The 17341-nt window shown below is 39.7% G+C and overlaps 2 protein-coding genes across 2 annotated transcripts in view; one reads left to right on the top strand and one right to left on the bottom strand.

Annotated features, from left to right (window-relative positions):
• Positions 1–6842, top strand: part of LOC106520304 (transcription factor Maf) — a gene marked incomplete at its 5' end in the record, with an annotated part of 45329 nt that extends 38487 nt beyond the window's left edge. The window contains 1 exon segment of the mRNA XM_014012303.1: positions 6304–6842.
• wwox (WW domain containing oxidoreductase) overlaps positions 6224–17341 on the bottom strand; it is a 135439-nt gene continuing 124321 nt past the window's right edge. The window contains exon 7 of the mRNA XM_014012304.1: positions 6224–7463. Within this exon, the coding sequence (XP_013867758.1) occupies positions 7272–7463 (192 nt within the window). The 3' untranslated portion in view covers positions 6224–7271. The remainder of the gene's footprint in view (positions 7464–17341) is intronic.

Raw genomic sequence — 17341 nt, 5'->3', positions numbered from 1 at the left:
ATATATCGCAGTGAACTTCACTGCAGGAGGGTTTTTTTTTAACGTGGAATTCTGCGGTCGTTTGCAGCAGCACTTCTTCAGATACGTCCGCCTCACGTTTTGTAATATTTCTGCTTGAATAACAGTTTAATGTAAAACTGACAGTAATGTGACAATTTATAAAACAGCTTAGCATGAACCACTATGGATTTTTTTAAGATTGGAGCTGCAGCAATCCACTTTGATCTCGGTCCTACACAAGCTCCACCATTAGCTTGTCGATCCGAAGAATTAGTCTTTTTTTTTCTTCCAAAGTGAGATTGTTCAATAACTTTACCACAGAACTCCACTTTAAAAAAAAAGTATGGCTTTAAATCAAAAAGCATGAAAATAAACTTAGATTTATTTGTATTACAGTTACTTCCTGCAGGAAATGGCTTTTCTTGCTCAAAGCACTCTAACTGCATTACCTTTTATTACTGTTTTTTTATTTAGGGAGGGGAAGTGTGGGGTCTGCTCTGATTGTCCAGTTAAATAAAATGATGGGTATTAATCTTGCCCCCACTTTACCCATGATCCCTTGCATCTATCAGCCTGAGCGGGAGCGGTGGAGCAATCACATTTGGAAATTAAACAAATAAAAAAAGTTGAAGATAGCTGAGTGAGTGATGAAGCCGGCCAATTGCGAGCAGCATAAATCTTTGGCTTTCAGCGCCCCCCACCTCTCCCGCCACACATTTGGATATTGTTATGATTTTACTGTGTTTGCATATATAAGTCTAATTTATTAGGCTCAAACACCATCAGAATTATTTACAAGCAAGTTCTGGTCTGCTGCCAATAAGCCCATTAGGCGCATTGTTGGAGACTGGTTATATGATAAAATACACAATAGTAATTGTGAATGGAGAGAGGCCAGAGTGGTTCTCAATGAGGTGATTATCTGCGTGCAGGTTATTGTGCTATTTCAGCATGACATGTAAATCTGTATCGCACCATTAATCACAGTTTCCGCTGTCAGGAAAGTGAGGTGGGGAAAGGATGACGAGAGGAAAAAAATCAGGAGAAAAAAGTGGATAAATGCAAAGTAAAAATAAACCAAGTTGTTTAGAAAAAGTAAAGCTTTATTTAACTCCAGTTCAATCAGAATAATGCTCAGTTTACTCTCCTAACAAATACAGCACACTATTAGAGATAGTTTTTACTTTTTTTCATGTAATTTGCTTCTTCAAGACCTGAAAAAAACCTGATTGTACTTTAGGTGTCAGCCATGTTTTAAGCCAYTTCTGGCTGTGAAAAGTTGAATTCAGTCACTCGTTGCTGCAAAGRTAACTTTTTATTCTGTTTGGGTCATATTTTTCAAGAAATTTTCTCTATTCCCTGTTAGGCGTTTTGAACAATAACGTCACAGTACTTACTGTGGAGCTGCTAAACGAGGTCAGTTTTGCGAATATGTGGTTCTGCAATTTTATCGTCCTCATTCTCCTCTGGCTCTGAGTCCAACATGTAAGGCTGGATGAACAAGTTGTTGGCATCTTCTCATCAATTTGTAAAATAAAAGTTTCAGCGCCACCAAATCTCCGAATGGGGTGAGAGGAGCGGGATGTGAAGTGCCAAGTTTGGATTTAAAGAGACAGCACCAAAACGAGCTGCCCTCAGACACCTCATAAAAGGGGAGAAAGAGGGGCTGGTGGAGTTACATTAAGGAAGAATTCAGACCAAAGCATTGCAGTTACACTCTGAATTCCACTTCGGATTCTGGACCCATTGATATAAACAACAAAGCAGGGAGGGTTTTAGTGGTTTGGTGGTTTACCTCGTCTGTGGATAAAAACGCTCTTCAATTGATTTTATTTCTTATTATTTTGTCAAAAGTTAGTTTTAGAATGGTTGTTTAAACATTTTCTCCTATAGACTCTATAATACAAAGTATTTATGAGGAATAATGGGAGATTCTGAAAAACTGAAAGAGCTTTTTGGTATAAGAGAAGTTACATTTTAGAAATRCATTCTGATGTTTTATCTTAATATACTATTTTGCATTTTGTAAAATTAGATTTTCTCATACTGTAACACCTTCATCACATCATGAAGTTAATTTAGCTGCATGTGTGGAGAAAGAGACACCGTTCACAGTTTGAACCCCAGAACTCTAAAGTAAAAAAAGAGCAAAAAAATAAATTAATTAATTTAAAAAAGGAAATATCAGTGCTTTCATGTGAAAAGCTATAACGACAAGGGGTCTTTTGTGCTTCTGGAGTATTTTTAACTTTCAGCTTATGTTTGCTGACTTAAAAAATAACTAATTTCCCACAAAAACGCACATAAAACACGGAAACCGAGGAGGCGACAAAGACCCAGAGACAGCAGGAGTTCTGTGCTAAATACAAGGCACGCCAGGTTACCGAGGCTCGATAAATGTTTTCTGTGCCTGACACACCTGGTCACACAGAATCACACTTTGCTGTCCTCTGAGGACACACGCAGCAGATCTTCTTTCAGTCGACGGCAGCCTCAACAAGACACATTACATCCCCACGCCGCTATCTGCTCATGACAGATGTATTTATGTAATAGTTTTGATGGCTATTGATCCACACGGCGGAGCCAGTTAAGAAACGGAGAAAAATGAGATTTCAAAATCAACATGGCTGCGAGGGGAATTTTGTGAAGATGATGAGTGACAGAGAGAGAGAGAGAGAGAGAGAGAGAGAGAGAGAGAGAGAGAGNGAGAGAGAGAGAGAGAGAGAGAGAGAGAGAGAGAGAGAGAGAGAGAGAGAGAGAGAGACTGTGAGAAAAAGAACAGTGAGTGAGCAGCAGTGACAGGACGAAGGCTTTGGTTGGAAACACACAGTTTTACAAAACAAGGAGAGATGGGACAGTGTTACAACAAGCGTGTGTGTGTGTATGTGTGTGTGTGTGTGTGTGTGTGTGTGTGACCTTGGCTTGGCCCGGTGGTAAAGTGGGGCGTCAGGAGAGCCTGTGTGTGAGCAGTCAAGCGTTCTCCCTCAGATTAGCGGTCTTTATTACTGCCACCAACCACTGGTCTGACAAATCCTCTTATTTCATTTGACTTTCTCCAGCCTCTACCTCTGCCTCCCGCTATTTTCTCTTCACTCCTTTATTTTCCTAAAAATCCCCCCCCCCCCCTTCTGTCTTTTGGCTGTGCAGCAGCTTTACGCGCTTCACCTCTGCTGCCTTTAGTTTTTTCCTGTTTTTTATTTGCTCAATTTGTTTCCCCTTCCTTTAATTGTCTTTTTCATCTTCTACATGGCTTTGCTGTTACCTACACTGTGCCCCCCCCCCCCACACACACACACACACCTCCCTGTTCCTCCATCCTTCTGCTGAGCTCCTCCCTCCACACCTCCACCTCGGCCTGCCTCTCTGTGCTGTGATGAATCTGTAGACAGGGGCTAATAATTGTACTTCAGCCCAAGTGCTCATTTTTCTTTGTGTTTGAAAGCTGAGACAGGCAGGGGCTCACACCCCCACCCGCACCCACCCCCCAGTCCTTCTCTTCTTCTCTTTCTCCACCTTTTCTTTCTGTCCTCACACAATGGGGTGAGTAAAATAACTCAGGGTTTACAAGGTCACGCTGTCTTGTAGTGAGGACACGCTGGGGATTTGGGGCTGGACGCTTTTCCTCAAAGCTGCTGTGTTGAGACTTCAATAAAAGAAATAAGTTATAGATTGTAAAAGCAGATCTATGGGGGCGTATAGCTGATAGGAAATTAGTGCTTTTCAGACATCTGGATTTTAATGTTGCTTCTAAGGATTTGTCTGGTTGAAAATAATAAACATCTTCATCTGATTTTTCGAAAAAGCAACATAAAACATGTTTCACTTCCTCTGATCTGAATTTTGCCTCATTGTGTCACAACCATGTGTATTTATTGTTTCTGGTGTGTCAAGGGAGAACGTTATGTGATATTGGGTTGTGCAAAAGTCTTAAGCTGTGCTTTGTTTGTTTTTTATTGTTTTACGTCCAAGCAGCCAGACCTTTTGATTAATAAATTKATGGTATTTTAAAAGCTTTTTCAAGGGTTTTTTTTTAATTCTGCTGCTTTTGACTTAACCTCAGTCCAGTACCTGACATTTTTCAGAATAAGTATATTTATGTTTGTTTTGCTGAATAAATTTAACTAATAAATCGGTGTTATCAACACAAAACAGACAACTTTGAAAAGAATAAATAACCAAAATCAAATCTTTAGGCACTTTACCAACAGTCTGTCACTAAGACACAATTTATTCCCATTTCCCAATYAGTGAAAATATTAAAAATCACAGAGTTTATTAGACATTTAATATATATATTGTCTTCATGACGGACGATCCAAGATAATTTCCAAAGAACCATAAGCTGGAAACTCGACCTCTCAGGTCTTTGCTGGAATATATTTTCCTTCTTTCTCAAAAGCATAACATCAGAAGTTGTTCATATGCTTCAGATAAGCTCCCCTAGTTTTATTTTTAAACTTCACACTTCATATTACTGTATGTTGTTGTAGTCAGGAACAAGAACGAGACAGAATAAATGAGAAAGTTTATAAAAAAAGGAGGAATCAGAAAGCCAAAAGAACTATCGATCAAGCTCACTTTAAAAGATTACCCAAATAAATCAAGTGTTTTACCAAATCCCTCGAATAATCTATAAAACTATTTTTAATKATTTAAAACAGAGAAAGAAAGAATATTCAGGAGTGTGATGCGTGTAAATTACAAAAATCCGCTAACCTCACCAGATTTTCTGAATAAACTGAACTGATCAGTTCTTTCTTTATAAATGTCTGACAGCATCTAAAAAYGGTCTGCAAGCTTAAATATCAAAGAAAAGCTAGATTTCTATTGACTCACATGCAGCACTGCTTTACGAAAATTGATCAGCAGTTTTAATACTAATGTCATCCTCAAAAAGGAGCGATGAAAAGAGCGCAGGAGGAGAACAGAGACTTTATTGCCTGCTGTAGTTAGATGGTAAAGTTCCTCCTGGCAGATATTTATTGGGTTAGTTGAGTCCAGAGAGAGCTCTAACATTGATTGTGATCATTAAATATATCCGCTTGAAATGGCAACATGGCATTCCTTCAGTCAATGGAGCCAATAGAAGCAGAACAAAGGCATAATCAAATCAATCCCCTCATAATTATTCTTTGAAAGGTGGAATTAATCACAAGAAGAAATAAAAACAATAATGGAAAATGAAATGGTCTGTCGTAAACAATTACGGCTCAAACTGAAATAAATCCAGTGGAGGGGAAAAAATCCACTGTAAATCCAACTAATTAAAATAACATTCCGATGTATATTGGATATTTGGTTTACACTGACTTTCAGCTATTATACAGCTGAGGAGGTTGTGTTTTTACAGGAGAGAGATAAAAGGGAGGGATGAAGGGAGGGAAATGGAAAATGATGTCGTGAGGCTGGGGTGGGGAAATGCGGGGGTCAAAGGATCAAGGTGTGCTTCTCATGAAAGCCGTGACTCTTTGCTCTCTCTGCTCCCAGAGAGGAAGTGTAGCTTATTGATTAGCTATCAGATGATTCCGATAGGGCCTGATCGATAGGATGAAAGCCAGGCAGGAACCTCCCTCTTCGCTCTGCGGCCACTGCACTGCAGACCGACGCAGGGCCATCAAACCGTTTGTTCCCCTTTGACACTCTTCTTTTGTCTTGTGTAAAACCGTTCGAGAGAAATTTAAAAAAACAGGAACACAAACTTTTTTAGATAAATAAAAGCCATCAGGATTATTAAAAGAGAACGGCAGATCAGCACCACGGACAGCGCTGGGCAGCGTCTATAATATCTTTAACATTTCATCAGCTGTGAAACTAAACCCTGCTGTTTAATGTAGCTGCAGGGAAGTGATTCAGTCTGTATTTCTGTTTATTTCCTGCCATTTCCTTTAAATGTCACCGCAATATACTGTGTTCAAACAAGGCGATAATTTGAATAATTAATCATTAATTTAAAAAAAAACTATGTTTTGTCACTCGTTTCCTGAGTGGGAACTTAGATGCTGGAAATTACATGCATGTCCAGTTCAGATCCTACCAGGATTAGTTTCTCTCTCTGTCTGACTGAATAAGGACAAAATAAGACATGGATGTCCTGTTAATTATGTTTACATATTATATTTACAGTAAAATCTATTTTGTTCAGTATTGTATTAAAAACTGCTGATGTTTGTCATCTTCCTGATTATATACAGCATGCAAATGAAGGGCAGAAAGATTTCACTTCAAAGCAAAAGCAGAGTTTTATTGGTTGTTCTCAGTCGTAACGTTTGTTTTTTTTTCTTCTCTCTYCTTTTCTTACAGATGTCTTAACCCTGGAATGCTGTTTCTTGAACAACCTACGGCACCTGGACTGCCATAAAGCACAATGTCTCAAAAAGCTCCCCACCCCTCCCAGCGGCTTTGAGAAAACCAGTCCACAGAAAAACCCCAAATTCAGAGTTCAACACTAAAGATCGTGATTTAAAAACTAACGAGGAGCCGGAAATTCTGTTTAAAACAGCAAAGGAAGACACACCGAAACGAAACACCTTGTAGTTGTAAATAAAACTCGCCACCGTCTCRATTCAGATTGCCAAAAAAATCATTCCACATATCTCCACGTTTTAATTATGTCTTTACAGAGTACAAATGAAAGATAGTTCAGTTTGATAAAAGAAAAAAAAAACAATTAAGCCCACCCCTACAAATCAGGAGGTTGTAAATACTGTACAGACAACAAATAGGGACGTTGATAAGAAATAAAATTATTGCAAATAATGTATATAGCCATAACAACCATACCTCTAGTCTGTTTGTATACCCATGAGTGTCCGATGCCCACTCGTTTTTATTTCTTTTTGCCCCAAAAAAGGATTTGGTAACAACCAGTAAAATGACTGCAGAAGCAACAGAACTGAAATGGGAAGACTAAATTTTTCTGACCAGTGCAATAATCTCATGCACAAAGTGTGAATGCTAACACATAAGGTGTTTTCTTTTTTCCAAGTTGAAGAGTTGCAAAAAGCCTCCAGAAAATACATCCTTTTAAACGAACAAAGCAGAGCCGACTAAAAACTTGGACTCATTGAGTTGATTGTAAATGAAAACCCCACCAGTTACCATGTATGTAGTGTGTTTTAGCTCAGTAGTGACGTGACACATCCAGATGGAGTTTTGTGGTTTGGCAGCTTTCGTGTAGTGCAGTCAGTCCTTTAGTAAGTTCATACCTAAGTCAACTGCTTCCTCTTTGATTCCTGTTTGACTTGCCGCCCCCTGAACACCCCCCCCCCTTAAAGGGCCTGTACCCCCGCTGACCGCTCTGCAACCAGGCGCTCGCTCAGCTCCCACAGGCTGGCGGCGCTGCTCGGATCCTCGGCCTGCTCGGACGGCTGGCAGCGGAAGCAGTTGTTGAAGTACATGCCGCCCAAACCCTCCAGCTCCGGAGCCACTGCGCAGTACACCACGGTGGCCGCACCTTGTTGCTGTGGACGGGAGAGGAAACAGAGAGGGAGAGAAAAAAAGAAAAAGACTTAGACCAAAGGAACAAGGTCAGTTGGGACAAATCATGGCTCTGTGAGACGGCTTCATCCTGCAGGAGGAGACAAAATAMGGAGAACTCATCTACTCGCACACGGACATTAGGATGTGCCCTGTCCAGAGAGGACAAACAATGGACAGCATTTATTTATGAGATACACAAACAGACACGGAAAGAGACAACAAGACCGAGAGGCCACAGGAAAAAAAAAATGWAAAAAAAAAAAAAGACTCATGCACACGCTGTCTCACCTTTCTCCCTCGTAGCTCTACTATGGGAGTAGCATACTGTATATATATAAATATATATATATTAATGTACATTTATTTATTTATTTATTCCTCTACCTGGCATGTGTAGGACATGTGGCTGTAATGGACTGTTTCAATGCGCTGAACGCAAACACCCAAAGCAGTAAAAGCGAGAACAAGGGAGCTCTGTCAGTTCCAGTCTGAATGGAAACACAGCTTTTAATGTATATTACACAAAAACAAACAAACAAACAAACAAACAAAAAAAGAGAGTTTTGATGGCAATGAATATGTATATTTTCTCAATATGTGTACATGGGTTCAGTCAGGCTTGTAAAGCTGAATATAAATGTTGGAAATAATGCAAGTAGTATCGTTTATTATAAGTTCATTGGTTTTAGGAAACAAATGATAATGTTTTCACGTGTATAACACTCACATCACAAGGCTTTTTCACTTCTTTATTCCAAGTCATTTTTTTTCTTCTGCGGGGGTTAAACACGAGGACCATTAAGTCTCCACCCAGACGTGGACTAAGCTCCATGTTGTCTCRAGCCGAGCCGCAGCGTAAAAGACTTTTCTGGATGCAACCTGCTAAGTTTTCGAATGCACTCTATCAGTGGGTAATTAGCAGGGATATTCTTGGAGGGAGATTTCGGTGACATTTGAAAATGAAAGTTGAAACAGCAGCAGAATAAACATGTCAGAGAGAATTACACACATAACCAAACCCCCACCCACCCCCCTGGCTGCTCAAAAGAGGGGATCTTTCATGTTGCGGCTCGGGCTAAAAGCTGCTGTGACAGCTTCCCTGCAAAACTCMGGCGCTGGAGACGACTTCTGTGCGACCACATGAAATGGCTCGCGTGCTTTATCTCCCGATGAGAGTGATGAGAGTTTAGCACAGAGCCCTGGCACGCACTTAGACGAGTCCATATGTGCAGTAGTCAAACATGGGCAGGACACACAAATATACGCACATGCATAATGGAGGCGCGTTACATGCCAACTGTTTGAACAGCTTCCTAAAGCAGCTGTGAGGCCCACGAAGCTGCAATGAGGTCGAAAAGCATTTATACATTCACAGCCCGGTACACAAATATGCACAAAATCCATATGCAACCCCCGAAAATAAAGATTTTTTAAATAATAAAACGCAAAGCAGATTTAAGGATGTATTTTTCTCAGTCCTTGCAAAKCAACTCGCAGCCCGCGAGCAGCGAAGCAGCGCTCCTCCGTCAGGACGAGCTCCGCCTGTGGAACGTGGCGGCAGCAGATTGAGTTGCGCGTTTGAAGCGCAGGATGATGAGAGAGCTGGTAAACAGCAGATGAAACGGCAGCGTCTCTCTGTGCGCCGCCGTCCGTCTCACCTGCCAGCGAGGTGATAACTTCATCCACGTCACATGTCGCCATATCAAAGGCAGACAAATGCCACGCAGTGTCTCTGAGTTCCAGGTTCACACGCGCTGCGTTTGACTCATCTCCCTCACTTAGGGCATCTGATTTAGCTCGTCTGAAAGCGAAACACCTTTAAAACTCCACAGAAGATTTCGGTGCTGGAGGCTCTGACTCGCTGACACCCCTTGAACTTGGCTGACTTTTAGAGCAGTTAGTGTGCAATTACCACACACTGGCTCTGCTTTATGTTAAAATACTGATGCGAGGGTGGGGGGTGAAATCAGGTTTAGATTTACAGTATGTGTATTTTTTAAAGCTCATTTATTCTTTGAAACTTAAATCCAGACTTCATCGGTCCAGTTAGTGGCAGATAAAGTATTACATGGACTGTTCGGACTATCTTATTGGTGTTTAGCTCATCCCCCTCACCACTTGATCTTATGACCTCTGTGAAAGATAAGGCTGATGAGATTAGGCATTAACATGCTCAGCCACCCACCACAGCTATTTATCATTGTGTGTGTGAGTGTGTGTGTGTGTGTGTGTGTTTGCAAGCTATGTATGAGGTAGTGCAACACAGAATAAGAAAAAAATGCCCAGAAAACTCAGAGACCTGCAGTTGCACACAAGAATATTTATAAACACAAGACATAAAATCAACATAAACACTTGGAAAAATGCAAAAGACAAAGAGCGGCCATTTTTAAATCATATCAAAGTGTAGAAGACGTCTGTATATTAGGATTAACAGAACTTAATGCAGTGTGTGTCTTTATATTTTCTGCAACTAAATGTGAATCATTAACATGCTTTTTGTAGCGTTTTAAGAAAAACTCTGTTTTTTGCTCTTTTCCAACCAGAGCTGTGAACTTGAACTCGACTCTGACTCGAGAGGCAAAACTTATGACTTGAAATTTTAATTGGATGCAAATGAGAGACTTGAAAACCAGACGGTTTCAGACGCAACTACAAGAAAAACAAAAGGATTCTGGATTAATGGAGATGTCTCTCCCTCTAATTAAAAGCTGCTCTACTTTAAATATACCTCCACCATTAACTCATTTTGAAAATTAAGACATGTTTTTAGATTTTAGTTGTAAAAAGATGCTTTTTTTTTTACACATACGATAAAATCAAAAGACAGCTTTGTTAYTACCAAATTAATCAACAAGTAAGGGATTGGGCAAAAAAAGGCTAATACTGTTCCTAAAATATTATTTAAATCAGCAATACAACAATTCAAATAAGTGGAATATCACRATCTTTAAAGAACACTTTTGGATAAATCTGCTTTTGAGTAAAAATCATAAACCCAAACATTTAAGATACACATTTTTTTTTAAAAAAACTGCAATAATTAGGTTTTTTGGTGAGCAGCACACACCTTAGTTTTGGATTAAAACTGCACTGGGACCAAATCAGAGTCTTCCAAACTCAGTATCTCCAAGAACCTCTTGGACATGCAATAGAAATGTCTTTGTACAGTGTTGAGCAATAACCGGTAGTCCTACTGAGCGTATTCACAAACACAAAGCTATAAGGGGGAGATTTAATGTTGTTGAATTCACAGTATTGTTACTTTTTGCAGTATTTAGTTCTGTGTCTTTGTCATCCAAGTTGTACTCAGCTGTATGAGCTTCCTCTGATCCTATGCATGTGACCCTTAACCCCCCCACACATCTGTAGTTATGACATCGACCTCTCCTGACCTGGGTGTATATAAACCATTACTTTAGAGCAGGCTGTTTATGGCGTGTCCCTGTACATACAAACCTGTAAATACTACCAGCTATGCATGTGGAAAATTAAGCAATTCTTTCAGGTACTTTTATAATCCCCCCTGTTTCTCATATGGCATGTGTTGAAACATAAAAAAAACAAAAACAGAAAAAAAAGTAGAAAAAAATAGAAAAGATTCAAATAAAAGTTGTGAAAATAAGTTGATAATATTATCAGGCAATATCCTCTCTTGGACAGTGTGTGTAGAGTCTTCCTGTTTTCTTCCTCCTGTGGGTGGTTCTCTTCCATAGCCTGTCCTGTGTTTCTGCTCACCATCTGTGTCAGTTGTTGTTGGTTGGCATTTGTACAGCGGCGAGGGTTGAGGCAGAGGAGAGAAGCGAGCGCGCTCACCAGCTGACCTCTGTGATGGCACTCCAGTTCAGCAGCGACAGTAACTGAAGCTGGCAAAGCTTTTCACGCCCGGGACGCAACATTTGAGAAGCTGGTTCCTGGCACCGGGAACCGTAGATCATTACAGCATACGTCCGTGCTTGTCATGCGAACGTCTTGATGAAAACGCAGCAGTTCTAAAGTACTTTTTTCTAGGCAAGAACGGCAAGTTTGGATTTTTTGTTATTTTACTTTAAGTTTGGCAAGCTGTCAGAAATAAAGGGGCAGTTTCCTTCAAYATTTAGTTAGAACTGAAGCGTGAATCAAGTGTTTTTGTCCCTCATCTGTGGAAAGTAATGTTCCAGAATCTAAAGGTATTTAGGGGGTAAAAAAGTATGTAAGGGTAAAGTATTTATGTGGCTTTTTAGGGGTCAGGAGTGCAGTTTCTGGCTCAGCCCTCTGCCCAGCCTCGTGGAGTAGCTTTCCTCCAAGTGAGACTCCAAATTGATTGTGATTCTGTTTCAGGAATTTTTTTCTTTGTTTTTTTTTTTTTTCAACCTGTGATGTTTAAAATATATGGAGGTGTCTGATTTTTAATCTGTGCTAAAGATATTTTACATTTAATAAATAATCATTGAAAGCAACATTTTTCTGAAGTGTGCAGTTTATTTGTGAAGAACTCTGTGGCTTTCAGCCCTGTGTGAGCTGCCGACTCAGCTGGCCTCCCTGCAGAAAGCATCCTGGGTAATGCTCCTCACATAAACAAGCTGTCCCTCCATTCAGCTCGACCATTCAACCAAGATAAAAAGAGATTAGTTCCTCCGACACCTCAGCAAACACTTCAGAAAACATCCTGACCCTTACACTGTGAATCTGTGATGGTCTTTGAGAACCTTACAAATAATGTGAGACAAATAAAGTTGTAAATAAAACAAAATGATTTGTTTTTAAAAAGTGTTTACACTTAAAGTACAGCTTTTTTTATGAATTTTGAAATGCTCATAATCTGACAAACAATCCATGTATGGTTCGTTCTTYAGATTTTCTGTTTCAAAAGAAAATCATAAAAACATGTTTTCTCTATTTTCTTCCTTGTTTTTAAAACTTAAATCTAAAAATATACAACCAAACTAATTAATTTTAAAATCCTTTCTTGCTTTAGCCAATAAAAGGAAAAAATAAATAACATTTTTTTTGTTTTTTATCTTTGAAAAAAAACCACCAGATTATTTGTTTTTTTATTTGATTAAGTGCCTTTTTTTAGACTGCAATGTTTTAATAGGTATTACTTTGTGACTTTTTTATTTTTCAAAGTGACCAAAACACTCAAATAAACATCTTTTAAAATCGTTCATAAAATAATGAACAAAATTATAGAAAAAACAGACAAATAAGCCCAAGGTTAATTGCGCTTTTATACAATAAAATAAGATGTAATCTTGACTAGTCTACTGAAGCATTTCTGTCTCTGGTGTGAATGCAACCAGAGAAAAAGGCCTTGCAGGTATTTAGTCCTTTAGGGAGCTCCCTGGTCCCCATTTACTTCAGCAAGCTTCTGTTTGGTCCGAAAGCACACAAAGACCCTTTATCATAGGTCTCCCCAGTGATTAGTCTACCACAGTCATCTATTTGTACTAAACTATATTTCGTACCGTCCATTAGCCCCCAGGCCGATGGCTAATACTCACCTAAAGGCAGCACGCTCCCCAGAGGAGCATTAAGGGAAGGATGGAGAACCAGCCTCCTCCCTCCATCCTTGGTTCTCAGTCCCTTCCTCCATCATGTCCGCTCAGTTTTTCTGTCTATCTGCCTTGGCCCCCTACTTTCTAAGTCAGTCCCTTCCTTTCGCCTGTGGAACCCCCCCTCCCTCGGCCCATAACTTTACAAGACTGGCCATTCAGTGTTCCTGTACCTGTCTCACGGGTAAACGATTAAAGCATCTTGGAGGTAAATGGATCTAAATTCACTGGTGTTCCAGATCACAGATGAGCCCTGTTGTTGGTCTTTGTTTCAAAGYAAGCAGAGTGATGTAGCGAGGAATGGAAAAACAGAAAGAGAAAGGAGCAGAGAGAAAACTATGCAGGTGACAGGAACACAACACAATATGTCATATTTATGACAGTGTTATGACAGTCTTATGCACACCCCTTCAAATAAAGTGTTACCAAAAAGACCAGTCCCCCCAGCTTTTTCCAGTGCACTATTTTTCTCCCTTTCTCTCCACAGTCCTCTTTTCACCCAGTTTGCACCAGATAAGATCAACAGAGTGTCAGTCATCAACAGCCTCCTGTCACACTGTGATTGTTCATCTGCTACACAAGTGTGTGCACGTGCGCAAATGTGCGGTCCGACGCGACATTGCTGCATACATTTAATACCCCTCCTGTTCAAAGAAACAATAGAGGAGGAAGTGAGGAATGAGGCACAGGGATGATGCAAAGGATGAGAGGAGGAGGGGAAGGATTAAGATGAGAGGAGAGACAAAGAGAAAGAGTAAGAAACGAAGCAGAGCAGAAGGTGAAGGAGACAGGACAAAGGGCATCCAAGGGGAAAACGATGGGGAGTCAGAAGGACTTGCGCAACGACTGTGAAACTATCTCATTTTTATCTTGTGAGAGGACTTCCGAAGTGATCCACGCAACCTAATTATTTTCCCCTAATAAAAGCAACATATGCTAAGACAATAAAAGGCCTTATTGGACACCTATTCATTAAAAAGGAACAGTAAAAAGTGCCGCACTCGGGAACAGGGATTAGCTTTTAAAATGGGCTTTTCTCTGGATGGAAATGGCCTTAGTCTTCCTTTAGGATTTCCATATGGGTACATAGCCCACCATAAAAGATCTGAATTATACATGAAGAGGCCTGACTGCTTTATTGGCTGTGATCTTCCTGTTCACTCTCACCTAATTGCATCAGTGCACCATACCTGTGTATGAATGCTACAAGGCATGCAGTTTAAGGTCAGGAAATTTCCAGTTGTAAAGTACATATAGCTAATGACAACCATTCAGCAGCAGCAAGATAACCTATAAATCACAAAAGTTTGTTAAGTTAGTAACATGCAGTTGAAATAAGGCATACTGGTGACTCAAGGCTGACAGTTTGACACGGTGAAGTCATTATTCCATATGGTCAACGTACTGTAACTGTCACTATATTTCTATTATGAGCACAGCAATGCTGTCTGTGTGTCGGTATGTGAGTGTGTGATGAGCTGGTGTAATAGGGCCACACACAGGTGTGTCTATGCTCACCTCCTCACTGATGCACCAGCTAATTGGTCTCCTGCGGCAACCTGACATATTCACACACTGAAAATCTCCCACACACACACAGTCAGGTGTGTGTGCTTACCAAAGAACACACACATACACATGCAATGTAGTGTGCAATGGCTAGTGTGCATCCACATTTACTGTGTAAATATGCACTGACGCCTGAAGATAAGCATACACATGAAGACAGCCTGCAGAGTGTGTTTCCAAATCTACTCATTATCACCGTGCTAACTCTGAGCGAAGAATGACACCTCAACAGAATGCTTCTTTTGTACAAACAGCTGCTTTAAAGTCGCGCGGAAAACTTTAAACAATGACCACAAAATAATGCAGTGAAGTGAAATTTAGATTAAAAAAGCAAATGAACTCGAGAGCCAAACACCTCTTAGTTGTGGCCAAAATTCCCCCACCCCTAAAACCTTTAAACAAAACTGAAACAACACAATATTTTTTGTAAAACACCAAAACTACTGGCAACATTCACCGTAAAACACATGCTCAGCAGTTAAAATGAAAAAGAACTAAATACTGTGTCAAWACTTTAAATTACAACTAACAAGAGGACACCATTGTTCAAAAGTAGTGCAAAAAAATGAAAGCACAAGGCAGCAGTGCGGACAAAAGAAAGTTTTATCTTAAATTTAAAAAAACGCTCATCCTCTTCAGWTTTGGTTTTGTATCCTCAGTATTTCGTTTCTTGGCAAAGCTCACTTAAACAATTTCAAGAACCTCATTATGTTCATCCTTCAAAATTTGGATGGGAAATACCACATGTAGGTGTGTAAGAAAATATTGATCCACTGAAATTTCRCAATATTTTCTTTCCCAATACTGTATCGAGTCTCTAAAGCACTGTGTAGATATTTAAGTAAGGCTTAAAATGAAACCTTTCATGCCTAYGGTTCATACTTGTTYTGTAGTTTAGCCTCCGACCACAAGCTGGCAGCAGTTTGACAGCTATTTGGCTCTTCCACGCCTGAGGAGTTTGAGAGTAKAATGCTAGCTCAAGTGTTAGCATTGTGAGTAAAAATTAGCACTAAGTACCAGTGGCTGAGTCTGGTTGGAGTAGACCGGCATCCACTGCCTGTACAGCTGAGGTAGGGTCGCCAACCATGCAGTATTAGTCAGGATGACTCATATTGTAAGTCAAATTATACCCATACCTGATACACTTTCTCTTTCCCTGCCTGCAATCAGAACCGTCATGATTTGACAGGCAAGTAGGCATTTGTCTTTCGAGCCAAGTTGAAGGGGGTCCACGGCGGTACTGAAGAGGCCAAATGCAACAACATTATGAAACGCTGAGGGCATTGAACTGTCGGACGTACTCATGCTACCCCTTTAAGTGGCCCACGACAGCAACACAGAATCTGTATATCAGCTTCATTTCATTCATTTACTGCACTTTAGCACAAGATATAGGCTATAATTAGTGCAGTGGGTGACAATATTTTTCTTACAAAATAACAATATAAATCTAATAAACTGTTTAATGGCATATTTGGCTTAACCATTGAAAACATGGATGAAATAAGATATATGAAATAAATAAAATGCATAGTTTTTTTAAATTACAATTTTTGGAGAAAAAATGGCTATATATTGCCTTGCTTATAGTATTGTAATATATCGTAAATCTTTGTATCATATCACCAAATTCTTGCCAGTGCCCTAACCAGTAGTTTTACATCGATTAACCTGCTCAGTCTGTCATATTCCCTTATAATACCCCATTCTCCTGTGGTAGGTAGAGAGAGAGAGAGAGAGAGAGAGAGAGAGAGAGAGAGAGAGAGAGAGAGAGAGAGAGAGTGAGAGAGAGATATTCTGTTTTAAATAAGAAGGCAGCACTGGCCCATTAAACTCTGATAGTAATGATATTAATTTGGCAGGAACGTGTCATTTTCACAGTAGAGCAACTAGCTGAACTGTCATTACACACACATATACACACACAGACAAAGTATTCTGCCTCATTCACACTGTCTCAACCCGCACACTCCCACACTAACTCATCTCCCCTTCCTCCCTCTCTGTCTCTCTCACATGCACACAGACACACACACACACACACACACACACACACACACACAAATACACACAAACCAGCAGCATGTCACAGAAGAACAGCTAGCAGTAACATTATGAGAGTCGGAGAGATCTGCTAATGGGAAAGATTAGCATGTCCTTGGTCACTACGACTGCAGTGGTTGGACTGATATCCATGTCTTCAACACTTTGAAACTCTTTTTCTGAATTTTATTTTTGTTTTCTTCTACTAAAACCTTGTTGTTTTACTTCTCTCCCATCTGATTCCAGCTTTAAGATTTTGATTCTTTGTTTAACTTCAGCCGCAAGGTTCATGACTGGATGATGAAGAGGTAATAAAAACTGTTGCTGTGGAGGAAAAGTTGRAACAAAAAAACTAGATTAAAATAAAATTAATAGATTTTGTTAATGAACCCTAAGGAGCACAAGACGTTTTGCAAATCAAAATGGGACTGATTGCAGTCTCACAGTTCAGTTAACAAACTCATTCATTAAAATATCACCTAAAACAAATGTAACAAATTTAATTTACTATTTTTTATTAACAGTATTCTATTTTTACAGTTCATACACTTCACTTTAATAAGTCTTGAGACATTTCTAATTTCTTTAGGTTTATTTTCAAATGATCCAGACTATTTTTTACGTAGCCTTTAGCCATGAAGTTTCCAGGCACTCCTAACAGTTTTAAGCTTTTAAAAAAGTTTCCTAAAATTCAAAGTACAAACTGCACTGCT

The sequence above is a fragment of the Austrofundulus limnaeus genome, unplaced genomic scaffold (assembly GCF_001266775.1).
Source record: "Austrofundulus limnaeus strain Quisiro unplaced genomic scaffold, Austrofundulus_limnaeus-1.0 Scaffold90, whole genome shotgun sequence".
Classification (NCBI taxonomy): domain Eukaryota; kingdom Metazoa; phylum Chordata; class Actinopteri; order Cyprinodontiformes; family Rivulidae; genus Austrofundulus; species Austrofundulus limnaeus.
This window is presented reverse-complemented; position numbering and strand designations above follow the sequence as displayed.